The sequence below is a fragment of the Phytophthora cinnamomi genome, assembly GCF_018691715.1.
Source record: "Phytophthora cinnamomi strain GKB4 chromosome Unknown Contig33, whole genome shotgun sequence".
Lineage (NCBI taxonomy): Eukaryota > Oomycota > Peronosporomycetes > Peronosporales > Peronosporaceae > Phytophthora > Phytophthora cinnamomi.
The window spans coordinates 171,606-185,265 of NW_027150966.1; the positions used below are offsets into that span (position 1 = coordinate 171,606).

Below are 13,660 nucleotides of genomic sequence, written 5' to 3' on the forward strand. Positions count from 1 at the left end.
TATTGGGTGTGAATTTGGAGGGACAGGTGTGCTGGGTTTCCTGTAATTGAGGCACTCAGTCTACGTGCAATCGCACTTGTATCCAGCTTCCAGCAACTCTGAAACGGACAACAGAGGCTGTATAAAACTAGGAATATGTACGACGTTGTACAAGACATGGTGTTCTGCCCCGATTGGAAGATCGCCTACCTAATTTTCAACAACAGTGCGGCCATCCGTGAGATCGACGTAGTGGTTTCCGCACGACTCGATGTGCATTAGTGATGTGTGGTCGTTGGTGATGTTGCATAAGGCTCTCGAATCAACGATTGGTAGAGCGGCGTGAATGTCATGGTCGTAGGCTCTGTTCTCGGTGTCCGCCAACACCCCGCGTCTTCACTGTTCTCCCTCCGTGTCCAAGGTGGCTTCCCCGCGAACAGCAGTTCCGACATGTTTTGCCGCGCTACAAAGCGATCATGATAGTTGGTAGTGTGGCCTTTTTGACCAAACTTCTTACAGAGGGCTTGGCTGAAATCCCATCCTGAGCGAGTAGAATTAGTCGTAGATGCCTGTGCCGCCGCCACCGAAGGACTGAATTTCGTATCGATGGTTCTTCCGTCGCCCAGATCGTCCGCGTACCGCTTCCGAACGCGCCCATCGAAGCTGGTTAGTTTGGTCACAAAATCAACGGCCACCTGTAGCTCGGCTGACGTGTCTTCAGCGTCACCATCGAGCTGAGCCAGCATAGTGTCGCGGTACAGGGGATGGTCATGGTTGGAAAGCGTGCTTAGAGCCAGCTACTCCGTGAAGGTATTGTCCTTTCCACGATTGAGGCCCGCGGCACACACAGATAAACGATGTAAGTAGGCCCGATAGGTATCCGTGGGGAACTTCTTGTTGTTGGCAAGACGAACTTCCTGCTGCTGAATGGGAGGCGACAGCGGAACTGCTCAAGAAGCGCGTTGCCCAGGCCGTGAAACGAAGACATCGGTAGCGTGTCGCGGTATCGCGTATACCACGTCGTGAACGAATGTGCCGCGACGATGTAGGACGCTCGTGGGCTTGAAAGTAAAAGTAGAAGTGATTCAGACTTAATGTTCAGAGCTATCCTCCTCAGTTCTTGCAGCCTACGCCTTCTAGACTTTTCCTCCGCTAGATCAAGTCTCCCAAACGTAAAGCAAACGCAGGTGGCGATAACGTCGCCACAAACAAAGCGCAGATCACCTTCCAAGCTCCCGTATGCTTCAATTTGCAGTTCATCCTGCAACCCGACTCGCCATTTCTAACACTCCTCCTCGGCAGTATCACCATACCTCCACTTTTTAGGATCATTCAAATGCAGTAGATCGCGAAGCTGACCGAGACGCGGCGCTGGTAATGGATTCGTCAGCAAATCGGCCAACTAGAATCGCGATGCCACGTAGATAGGATCGATGACACCTTTGTGCGTGTAAGAGTATACGAACTTGATGCGAATGCTTCTCCAATTGGAGTTCACACGCAATGCGCGTTTTCCATGCGGAATTCGCACAGCAGATTACCAATGGCTACCTCCTGGTCGAGCTCGTACCCACGTTGTTCGTCATAGTGAATACGCATCCCAAGAAAACGACCCACATATCCGAGGTTCTTTATCGAAAGTGACGCCATTTCCTCAAAGAACTTGTCCACCACGTCCTCGCGTGTTGCGGTCACAAGGAGATCGTCGACATACACTCCAACCACGACCATATCCGGACCATCTCGCTTGTAATAGAGGCACATGTCCGAAATGGCTTGGGTGGAACCTACAGCCAGGAGGTGATCATGGAGAAGGGATCCCCAGAGCCGACCCACTTGCATAAGTCCATAGAGCGATTCTGCGAGTCTCAACATGAGCATGTTTTTGTGCGTCACACCGGACTGTGCCAACATGGAGTCAGAAATGTCCATGCCAGGCGGAATCTCAATGAAAATATCTAGATCATCCTACTTGGCAGCCTTCACGAAAACATTAGGGATATCGCCGTGCTTGGCTGGCACTCTCCCATCGTCGCGCAAGAAGTAACACAACCTTGACGGTCCCTATCTCCATCACCACCGCAAAAGTAATAGTATAGTCCACGCCATAGAATTGTTCGTTGCCACAGGCAACGAGTCGAGCTTTGTAGCGCTCGACTATACCGTCCGCTGTCATTTTTGTCTTGAACACCCATTTTGTATGAAGTACATGTGCGCCTGGCGTACATTGCTCAATTGTTCAGACATCGTTAGCTTCCAGAGCTTCGATCTCTACACTCGTTGCATCGCTCCACTCTTCGCGCATGCTGTTCTTCATGGCCTCACCATAATTACGCGGATCAGCCTCGCGAACAGTATTGGCTACGTTACGCCCCTCCTGGTTAGACACATTTCCAAAGGTGTGTTTCGTCGCGGATCTCGTCGCCCGGTGTACCGCTGCAATCGAAGCATCCCGCATCTTCTCCAACCTAGTCGAACGTCGAATTTTCTTCGGGTCGAGCTACTGGGTACCGACGCCACTCACTTCGGCAGAATCCCTCGTTTTGTTAGCCTCCAGCATCTCACAGTGCCATTGTGTGTTCTGGCTGTCAACCAGTGTAGCAATATTCTGGAAATGTTGAGTTACGACCACTTTCTTGAGGTTGGGGAGGTACACGCTAAATCCTTTCGTCTCGTCCGACTTCCCAACGATGGCCCCGGGTTGTGCGCGCTGCGCGAAAGAGTTCTTACGCGGGTCCCGGCGCACAGTAGATGACGAACCGAACGCCACAATCTCTCCAAGGCTCAGCATCTGACCCGTTAGCACTGCAAGTGGGAATTTCCGCTCGAAGTTTGCACTGATGGGGCTCCTGTTGAGCACAAATGCAGCATACTGGACAGCATCCCTCCAAAATTTGAGCGGCAACTTAGACTCGAACACCATGCACCTCGCCATGTTCAAAATTGTTCGATGCATGCGTTCGGCCTTGCCATTACTGGCTTGGTTGCTGGCCTCCGAGATCTGCCTGCGAACACCAGCGTCGCCATAGAACGGGTCCAGCACGCGGTATTCGCCACCGCCGTCTGTGCGAAGTACATGAATGCGATAGTTGACCTTCTTCTCGAAGAAATTCAGGAATATCGTGAATTTTTCCGCTGCTATGTCCTTCGTGCGTGCCAGGAAGACGCGGCAGTAGTTGCTGCGGTGATCGACAAAGTTGATCATGTATCGGTTTCCGCAGCGATAACGAGATGTAACAGGTCCTTGCAGGTCAGAGCAGATGACACCGCCAATTGTATCAATTGGTGCGTTTGCCCCCGTGTCTTTCTTGCTCGAGTTATTCTTCGACTGGTTCTCGTGCGCGAACGTCAAAAACTCTCTCGCGTCTTATCGGTCAACTTGATTCCCGAACCGACCTCGCAAGCCATGCGTTCGATGGCATCAAATGCCAAATGACCAAGTCTCGTATGAAAATGCATGAGCGAACCCTCTTGCACAGTTGACCCCTCTTTGTCATCAGCATCGAGCGCGTCCATAACGACGTCTGCGGGCCAGCACTGCTGTTACCCAAAGAACAAGTACGTTGTTATGGCGGTCCACGCTGAGCACAGCAGCTCCCCTGTCTCGGTGTGCTGCCGCTTTGATACGACAACGCATACCGGTTTGCCTCCAGTAACCCGTAAGTAATTAGGTTTCTTGCCAACTTTGGTGCAAATTGAACATTCTCGAGTCGTACCATTTCCTTTTGGCCCACAAGGTCGACTTGAAGTAAAACACTTCCATACTTCTTAATAACCTCCTCTTCACCGCCAGCTGCGAGACACATATGCGAGCACTCTCGTGGTTTTTCCAGCAGACGCTCATCATTTACGCGGTGTCGGCTGGATCCAGAGTCAAAGATCCAATAGTCGTTGCTGTCACAGTAGTCTGCCGCAACCAGGGCTGTGTCTAACACAGCTAATGTGTAGTCCGCGCATCTCTTTCCGCTGACATTGTTCCAACCGGGGCATGTCGCCTTGAGATGCTTCTCCGATCCGCAGACATAGCACTTCCGAGGCTTCGACTTTGCCTCACCGACAGACGCTGCCATGTCCCTGTCCATGTGCTTGGTGTTGCTCATCTATCGCTCCGCTGACCGCGCGAACTGCGCCAGCTCCTCTGCCTGCTTGAGATAGTCCGTCCGAGCGAGATTGAGCCTCGAGAGTAAACACCACGCATATCAGGGGCCGCGTACCGAACGATGTTGTCGAGGCCGAGGTTGTCAGCTCCGCCACATGCTTCGCTGACGACCACCAAATATAGGTAGTGTTCAGTCCACGAGCGCTTCCCGCTCGTCGGAGCGGTGAACAGCTTCATGCTCTGCTTCGGAGTGATTCGCACGTTAAACGTTTCCAGCACCCGCTGCATAACGTGCTCGACAGTTGGGCTTTCTGCCCACCAAGGTTCCACTTGACAGTTGTAGTACCTCGCGGGCGATGTCGGCGACGTCAGTAATTGGGCTCATAACCAGAACGAATATGCCGTGATGATGTAGGACGCTTGTGAGCATGAAAGTAAAAGTAGAAGTGATTGAGACTTATTGTTCAGATCTATCCTCCACGGTCTTGCAACCTACACCTTCTAGACTTTTCCTCCGCTAGCTCAAGTCTCCCAAACGTAAAGCAAATACAGGTGGCGATAAAGCCATCACAAACAAAGCACAGATCACCTTCCGACCTCCCGTCTACTGCAACTTGCAATTCAACCTGCAACCCGACTCGCCATTTATAACATGAAGATCCCATGCGACGTGTGGCGACAACACCGCGTTTGATTTTCTCATGCCAAGTACGGTTGTTCAGCGTTTGACCAAGTTCTACTTGGACGTTTAGCATATCCAGCCAATCTTAAGCACCAGCGTCAGCGTGGCCGTCTGGTACTTCTTCGTTGAATGGCTCGACGGTTATGAGCTTGAGGTTGACCTTCTCCTTCGACGTAGCTGGCGGTACTGGCGTATTAGACGTACGAGCGGCCGCCGGCCCGACAACAACCATCGGTGCGTGTGTGTGTGTGTGTGTGTGGTGGTGGTGGTGGTGGTGGGGTTACCTTCCGTCGACATGTTGGGGCTCGAGAACAATTTGCTGCTAATCTGTTATCTTTTAGGAAAAGCCAGGAATGAGATTCAGTTCGTTAGAAACGCACCCACCGTGGGGCAAGCTTCAACTAGCAGTTATGGGTACAATCTATCGCTGGTCACGAGGTGATGTCAGAGGCATGTTCCAGCATGTCCACAGGAACCACTGTACTACTATGCTATCCAGTAAACTACAACCAGTAAGCGCCCATATTTGCTTTCGACACGTTAAGGATATTAGAACGACACCTCTTCACAGTTTAACATGAAGTGCGCATTTTCCAGCCAAGAACAAAGAAGAAAATGTCACGTGCAGCATGAAGTCGATCCTCTTTCCCTCTACTGCTTGAACTTCGTGTGCTTAACGATCTCACCACACGGCAGATGAAATCGACACCGTGCTGCCTTCTGTAAACGAACGGGTAGAGTGACCACTAATTCCAGGAATTCTTTGCGATTCTTGTCACGCTCAGCTCGCTCAAACTCAGGCTTGTTGTGCCTCTGCCTAAACTCGGTCTGCTGCATCTGCACGAATTCGTTTAACATGTTTGCTCGCTTTTCCGCATGCTTTCAGATGCTGTCGACCACTTAACAGCAGACTTTGGTGTCGATGTCTTTTGACGACTAGACGGATTTTCATTGTCACCACCAACTGTACTACCTTTGTCGACACATCGCTCTTACAGTTGCAGACGCGAAATCGCACCTTGACCAACTTCGCCTTCCTGGGCTTTAGCTTGATCGGTACCAGCGACGTCTGGAGCCTCCTTTGCTTTAGCAGGGTTATGGCCGTTTACTGTGGATGTAAGATCCGTATGGAATTGTATAATACGCGTCTCCAGTTCTATTCCCGAGTCGCGAGACGACCTTGCGTCGAAGGAATCATGCTTCCTCAGGAGAACCACGAAACTAGCTTGAGATATCGATCCCTGCACCACCTCCATGTGAATATTGGGGCTTGTATTCAGCTTGTTTGCTAGCACCCGCCACGTATTCCGGATCCTGTCGTACATAGCTCCAAATGGAGTGTCTTTAATGACCAGGACTGCGAGAAAGTACTCTTTGTCTGGCCTGAACCCATTGCGGCGTCGCCTGAAAGCTACGGTTGCCCTTCAATAGCATCATGTGACAAGCCAGCATTATTTTCAGCTTCTTAGGCGACGGCCGGACCAGCGGACGAGTAGACATCATGATCATCCAGCTCGCCGTCTTCAACAGGATCCGTCTTTCCGCTCTTTTGCACTAGATGATTGCAGGTATCCCAGCTGTCCATCAAGAGACTGCTCTCAGAGTTATGGGGCGACCGCAACGACTGCTCTCCAGATGCCAGCGTCGGACTCGGAAGTGATGCTGAGAGTGACAGCGAATGGATAGTTGCGTGCGTTCTCGTCGATATCTTAATGAGGGGCGCCAAAATGGCGAGGCCTGAACTGCGATAACGTATAGATTACAAGGGCGACGGTACACATTGAAGTAGAAGGCTATCTTATTGAGGCAGTTCCTGGATCCAACAATGTTGTGGTATATAAGTTCGAATTTGGAGAATTTTCCCGCATGAGTTGCTGGAACGACGAAACGGGTTAGTAAGCAGCCTTCACCATTTTTTTACGTGTATCTAACTTCCACACGGCCTTCGAAAGGTCTCTAATTGTAGTAAAGGAAATAATATGTTTGGCTTACCGCAAATGATATGATTGGCTAAAATTCATAACGTAATATTTTCATTTGATTAAATTTGCAAAACCAAGCTTGTTGCTTGGTTTTACGAACACCTACAATGCCCGCCAACTCATTAGGACCCCCATTTTCGGGGCACGTTTTACCCGATATCTCGACTTCTACTATGAATTAGGGGCTGCTACTTGGATGTCATGTTTTTATTTTACATACTAAGACGCTACTTGTGTTAACGACTTAGATTTCGACGGCTGTGAAGGTGCTGCCATACAGACTGTAGGTTTCAGCGGCAACGACAAATTAACGTACCACATCCTTTTTCTGGAAAACCAGACACGTTTTATGCAAACCCATACAAACTTATATATTACAAGAGTGAATGTCCTATAATAGCAACATGAATAGTCGATACGTGTTGCAGTGGGAGCGACGCTTCGCCTTGGCAGCGCTCATTTTCGAATGGGCCGCGACAAGGTCCTCACCAGTGACGAATACCGGTGGATAATCGGCCTGCACGACGGTGGTGTATCGCTTCGCGATATCGCAAGGAGGACCCGCCGCTCACGCACCGGTGTGCGTGCAGCGATCAAGACAGAGCGCGGACCGGCGACCGACAGCGGCGGCGGCGACAAGGCAAGGTCAGGGAGGGGGCCCGCATTAACCGAGAGGGAGGTGCAGCTGCTTGTCCGCACGGCAGCCAGCGGCGCCCACTTTGCGGCGGAGCTCAAGACGAAGCTCCGGCTCAAAGCTTCCGTGCGAACAGTGCAGCGGGTGCCGCAGCGTGTGGACCACTTGGTGTACACCAAGATGGACCGCACGCTCACCCTCACGGCTGGACAAAAGGCAGCAAGAATCGACTGGGCTGAAACCCACATTCTAAACCCTGGTACGGTTTATTTATTTATTTCAGTGATGCTAACAACCTGTTGTGTGCATAGGAATATGACAATACACTATTGTTCTGACGAAAAAAAGTTTAACCTTGACGGCCCTGATGGATTCAAGTTTTACTGGCGCGACATGCGCCACCTCACGCAATCCTACGTGCGGCGCCAAAACGGCGGTGGGAGCGTCATGGTGTGGAGTGCGTTCAGCGCGGAGGGAAGAGCAAGTTGGCGTTCCTATGGGGACGCCAAAATTCTGGTAAGTATATTTGCACTGTATCTGAGTATATGCTACCGTTTGCTCACGCTAACCATGGTGTTGACTTCCTATTCCAGCATTTCCTGCAGGAAATGGGGGTTAACACTATGGTGTGGCCAGCCCGATCCCCCGACTGCAACCCTATCGAGAACGTGTGGTCGGCTATGGCAGCTCGGGTATACGCCCACGGCCGCCAGTACAGTACCACGGCCCAGTTAGAGGTAGGTATTCAGGCTGCATGGGACTCCATCAAGCAAGAGTATTTGATCAAGCTCGTGGAGTCCATGCCACGCCGTTGCCTTGCTGTCATGAAGCAGAAGAGTGGCCTTACTAAGCACTAACTTTTAATATAAAAGTTTGTATGGGTTTGCATAAAACGTGTCTGGTTTTCCAGAAAAAGGATGTGGTACTTTAATTTGTCGTTGCCGCCGAAACCTACAGTCTGTATGGCAGCACCTTCACAGCCGTCGAAATCTAAGTCGTTAACACAAGTAGCGTCTTAGTATGTAAAATAAAAACATGACATCCAAGTAGCAGCCCCTAATTCATAGTAGAAGTCGAGATATCGGGTAAAACGTGCCCCGAAAATGGGGGTCCTAATGAGTTGGCGGGCACTGAACCACAATAGATTTAATTATTAGTGAGGTGCCGTTGTGCTGTTTTCATAGCAACATCAGCATCGCCGAGGTGGCAGTATTTTCCCATTCGGGTATTTTATGTAGCCACACCACCTCTCTCCAACAATTGAAGATACACGCGGATCAGCTCCGTAGCCAATCACGCGGCACTGATTTTTCGAACGTCTCCCGAGAAAAAGGAAGGAACGCTCGCAGAAGGTACCGCGCGCGCCCATTGGTGGATATCGCGAACCCAACTGCGCGGAAATCTTCCCCATCGAATCCGCAATGCAAAAAACAGAAGCAAAAATAAAAGAAACGTGAGTGGCGGCCCCCACTCGCTAAGATTCGCCGAAACCCCCGCGGTTACTCGCCCCGAAGCGGCCAGAGCCTCGCGCCGCGCTGCGCCATCGCACGCCCCACCGCAATCCGCCGACCGTTTGACCGCCCCGGAGACACCCGAGGCTTTCCGGACCGGGCACGCACGCACGCACACCGCGCCACAAGCGCCAGCCCCAAAGATCCGCCTAAGACTAAGACCGCCGCGGACGGTTGCCTTTTTTCCTTCGATCTTCGCGGAAGATTGCGCGCGGCGGCGGTTGATCGGCCTCCCGCGGCATCGGCGGCTTCTTTTTTCCAGCAGAGACACACCCGCATTCGCCCGCAAGAGCCTGAGTTGCGTCCCTCGTCCATGGTGGCGCAGGCGACGCTCATGGACCCCGTCGCACAGCCCCCGCAGCGCATCGACATGAAGCCGGAGCCGGGCGTCCCCGTTGCCGTGGCCGTGGAGACCGCCAAGCGCCGAGCGTCTAAAGCCCGCGCCGCAAGGGCGGCCGAGACCGCGAGCGCGAGTGCTGCGTCCTCGGCGACGCAGCCGCAGCCGAACGCGTGGAACCTGGCGACGATCAAGGAGGGGGGCAAGCGCGCGAAGCCCGAGGCGCCCAAGTTCCTGCTGCTGCTGTACGAGATCCTCGACGTGGAGAGCTCCCGCGTGATCCGGTGGTCAGAAGATGGCTTGGCGCTGCAGATCCTGGACCCCGTGACCGTCACGGAGCAGATCTTGCCCAAGTACTTCAACCACACCAACTTCCACAGCTTCCAGCGCCAGCTCAACTACTTCGGCTTCCGGAAGTGGACCAAGTCCAAGACGGACATTTGCACGTTCAGCCATCCCTACTTCAGAGAGAACCAGCCGGAGCTGTTGCAGCTCATCAAGCGCAAAAAGGCTCCGAGGCGAACGCCCGCCAGTGGCGCCAGCAGTACCACATCCAACACGACGACCGCGTCGGCTGCTGCCCAGACGTCGAAGAAACTGTCCCCGTGTGGAAAGCGGAAGCTCCCCTCAAGTGACAGCAACGCGGAAGGCTTCTCTGCCCAAAGTACGGGTATGCACATCCAGATGAACACCTCAGCGGTCCCCATCCAGCCTGCAATCAACGGAATGCCCCTTGGTGCCATGACGACACCCCACGGTGCTTCATCCAACGGAGCGCTGGGCTTTTCACAAGATGGACTGACTCGACACTATTTGCCGGAGTTAAACAATGTCATATCCCCCGTGGCAGCCACGGAGTGCAAGAAGAAAGCAAAAAAACTCCACAAAAAGGACTACCTTTCCAGCGCCACATTGCATGCGCCATTGGCCTCGCCTACCGATGCGTCCAGCTCGCTCGTCAACACTTCGACTGTGCCATCGATGAGTGTGTCAGGATTTATGCCGTCGTCTTCAGTGCCAGGAGGCAGCAACAATATTTCAATGTCCAGCAGTCGTGCAAGCTCGGACGGTGGATGTTCACAAGGGAGTGCGTTCGCTACGGCTGTAACGCCCACATCAACTACGCTGCCCACCTTGAACATTGTGCGTAGCCGCCTGATTCAGCGGCAGCAAGCTGGTGGCCCCGAACAACATCAGCAGTCGGTTCTCCAGCAACAACCTCAGCAGCACTACGAGTACAATGGATTTCCTGGGCTCTCAACTCCGAGCGGATCTCAAGGTATGGTTGTTGCAGCAATGGAAAACCGTTCCGAACTCTTAGCGCAGTCGCTGTCAATGGGACCAGGTCCTCGAGCGGACGTGAATCCAGGTCAGAGCCCAGTATTCTCGAACTCGTTTAGCGACCCTGTGAACATCCTGTTACGTATCAAGAAGTCGCGGACATCATCCGGTGAAGGAAAAGATGTGGGCACGAATCAAGAGCAGGCTGACGACCAGAACGAAAACCTTGCTTCTCTTCATAACTATCTGCTGGGAAACAGCTTGTATACCAACCGCCTGCAAGCGCAACTGAAGTTCCTCGCAGAGGAGAACGAAGCTTTGAAGCACATGTTGGATACCAAGCACCGCGAGGTAGACGCTCTGCAGAGCGAGCGCAAGGCATTACAGCAGGAAAATGCGGTTCTGCTTGAAGACAAGAACAAGTTATTCGAGATCAATCGCGATCTGCTGGGTAAGCTGTTTCCGCAATGACTAGCGGTGCACAGCGAGAAGACTGCGCTAGCAGAGTAGCGAATGACGCCCCAAGATTACTCACCGACCCAGTAGCGAAGACAATTACGGTGAAACAGTAGAGCTGGCTCGAGGTGAGCGGTGAACGGCCCAGGGACCGACAACCACCTAGTTGGTGACTATATATGTAAATTGCGCCGCGCAACACGATGCCGAACAAGGATCGATACAGCAGAAAGATAATACGGCGAAGTCGCACAGGGCAACAACGATCAGTGGACATCCATGTACAAAAATCAACCACAACAAACAAGACGAAATGTGCAAAATGAAATCAAGATTTGTACACAATGAAATGTTTTTCTTTGTGTGTACCGCATGAAGATACCAGACTTGACTCGGACTGGTTACACTTCAATGCAATCGTCTAGGAAACTGACATGCAACTAGTGTTTGCATTGGCCTGGGAACCGAGGCAACGGGATCACATCGCGAATGTTATCCATACCCGTGGCAAAAAGCACAAGCCGCTCAAAGCCGAGACCCCAACCAGCGTGCGGTACCGATCCGAAGCGGCGCAAGTCCAAGTACCAGTCGAGGTCGCCACCTGCAGCAGCAATACTGTCTTCGTCAAGATCTCCCGCAGGAAGCAGACCTAAATGACGCATTTTCTTCTCCAGCACGTCGAAACGCTCTTCACGAACGCTTCCACCCACAAGCTCGCCGATCTTTGGTACCAACAGATCCATACCAGCCACGGTTTCGCGATTTTGCTCATCCGGCGCATTCTTGCGCATGTAAAATGCTTTGATATCGGCCGGATAGTCCGTCACGAAAACTGGTCCACAAACATACTTCTCGGCGAGGAATCGTTCGTGCTCTGTCTGCAAGTCCATGCCCCATTCAGGCTTCTTCTCAAAGCTCACTTTGCCCTTACCTTCCGCCACCGCTTTTTGAAGAACTTCGATGGCCTCAGTGTACGTTAAGCGAGCAAAGTCTTTCTCCACGACACGCTCTAGGCGTTCAGCGATTTGCTTGTCGTAGTTCTTGTTAAAGAACGCGATATCTTCCGCACACGTATCGAGCGCGTGGGCAACAGAACTCTGGACCGCACCCTGTGCCGAGGCGACACACTCTTCAAGGCCAGCAAAAGCCATCTCAGGTTCGACCATCCAGAATTCTGCCAGATGACGAGTAGTGTTGCTGTTCTCAGCCCGGAAAGTTGGCCCAAACGTGTACACCTTGCTCAATGCGCAGGCGTACATCTCGCCGTGCAGCTGACCGGACACCGTCAAATAGGTCGGCGTGCCGAAGAACTCCTCGTCCTTTCCATCTGCTCCACAACACATGAAAAATCGAAACAACGGTCAGTCAAACATCCTAGAGATAACCCAGCCCCTCCACCTCGACCCAACTCACCGATCTTGGCGATGCGGAACATCTCGCCGGCTCCTTCACAGTCGTTCGAGGTCAGAATTGGGCTGTGCAAGTGCAGGAAGTCGTTCTTCTGGAAGTACGAGTGCAATCCCTGGCTACAATACACCAGCATAAGCACGATTCGTTAGCAATACCATCCTACCCCACGAGGTATGCGCTGCTGCACGCACCCTAGCGCGTTGCGAACGCGAGTGACGGCCCCGAAAGTGTTCGTGCGCGCCCGCAGGTGCAGGTTCTCGCGCAGGAACTCGAGCGAGTGGTACTTCTTCTGCAGCGGATACTTCTGGATGTCGCACGTGCCCAGCACCTCCAGCGTGCTCGGGTGCAGCTCCAGCCGCTTCTGCTTGCCGCCGGGCACCTCGCGCAGCTCCCCCTCCGCGTAGACGCTGGAGCCGACGGTGATGTCGCTGAGCTTGGCACCCAGCACCTGCGCAGCCGCCCCCTCCGTGTCCTCGGCCGGCAGCGTGATCTGCAGCTCGCCGAGGCACGAGCCGTCGTTAACGTTCACGAAGCTCACGGACTTGTGCTTGCGCACCGACTTGACCCAGCCGCCCACGGCCACGCGCGAGCCGCCGTCCAGCAGCCGCGCGTCGCGGATGGTCGAGCGTCTGGACAGCGCCTTCGAGGACACGGCGCGCGCTGGGGCCGCCCAGGAGCTGCGCCACGCGCTCTGCGCGGCGCCGAGGCCGCGTCTCCCCAGCATCTTGGACGGAGGCGATGCGTTTCAAACCACAGATCGGCGATTGGCCAAAAACTCAAAATGGGGCTATATGCGCAGATAATTGGCTGACCGCTGCTATTTAAAGTAATTTAGGGGATCTTTTCGTAAGTGACAAGTTGAAGTGAGCAGTCTTGGTAACGGTCAACATCACACGAACCCATGAGATCATCTCATTGAGATGCTATCTGCTATCTGCTCCGGACAGCAATGCTGCACTAGAGCGAGAGATGAGCACTCACGCGTTGCTGAGCTACGTCTCACTGCCTGCTACTCCGAGCTATGCTCCGCTTTGGCAATACGCCATTTCCTGCAGGTTGTAATGTCTATGCTAAGACATTGCAACATGCTGGAAATGGTGTGCCGTTATCTATGTTCTCAGTGAGAATCTCACTGGAGCAACCATGCAGGAAGTTCCTCCATGGTTGCCGCTACTTACTGTCAAAGACTGCTCTTCAGGAGAGTCAACTGCTCTACAACGGGGAAAACTCGAATGGCACTACTGTACTAATGGACGGAGAAGCCACAACAGCTCCAAGTACGTGAATAT

At 52.9% G+C, this 13,660-nt stretch overlaps 2 protein-coding genes across 2 annotated transcripts; one reads left to right on the top strand and one right to left on the bottom strand.

The window, feature by feature from the left end:
• Nucleotides 1–9,200: 9,200 nt before the first annotated feature.
• IUM83_04269 (putative ion channel) lies at nt 9,201–10,976 on the top strand (the record flags this gene model as incomplete). Its single annotated transcript, XM_067928329.1, has 2 exons — nt 9,201–10,503; nt 10,570–10,976. 2 exons carry the CDS (start codon nt 9,201–9,203, stop codon nt 10,974–10,976), a joined length of 1,710 nt encoding a protein of 569 aa, XP_067792755.1.
• A 425-nt stretch (nt 10,977–11,401) lies between these two features.
• On the bottom strand, nt 11,402–13,095 carry IUM83_04270 (asparagine-tRNA ligase; the record flags this gene model as incomplete). Its single annotated transcript, XM_067928330.1, has 3 exons — nt 11,402–12,288; nt 12,375–12,487; nt 12,563–13,095. The coding sequence occupies 3 exons, from the start codon at nt 13,093–13,095 to the stop codon at nt 11,402–11,404; spliced, it is 1,533 nt and encodes a 510-aa protein (XP_067792582.1).
• Nucleotides 13,096–13,660: the final 565 nt, after the last annotated feature.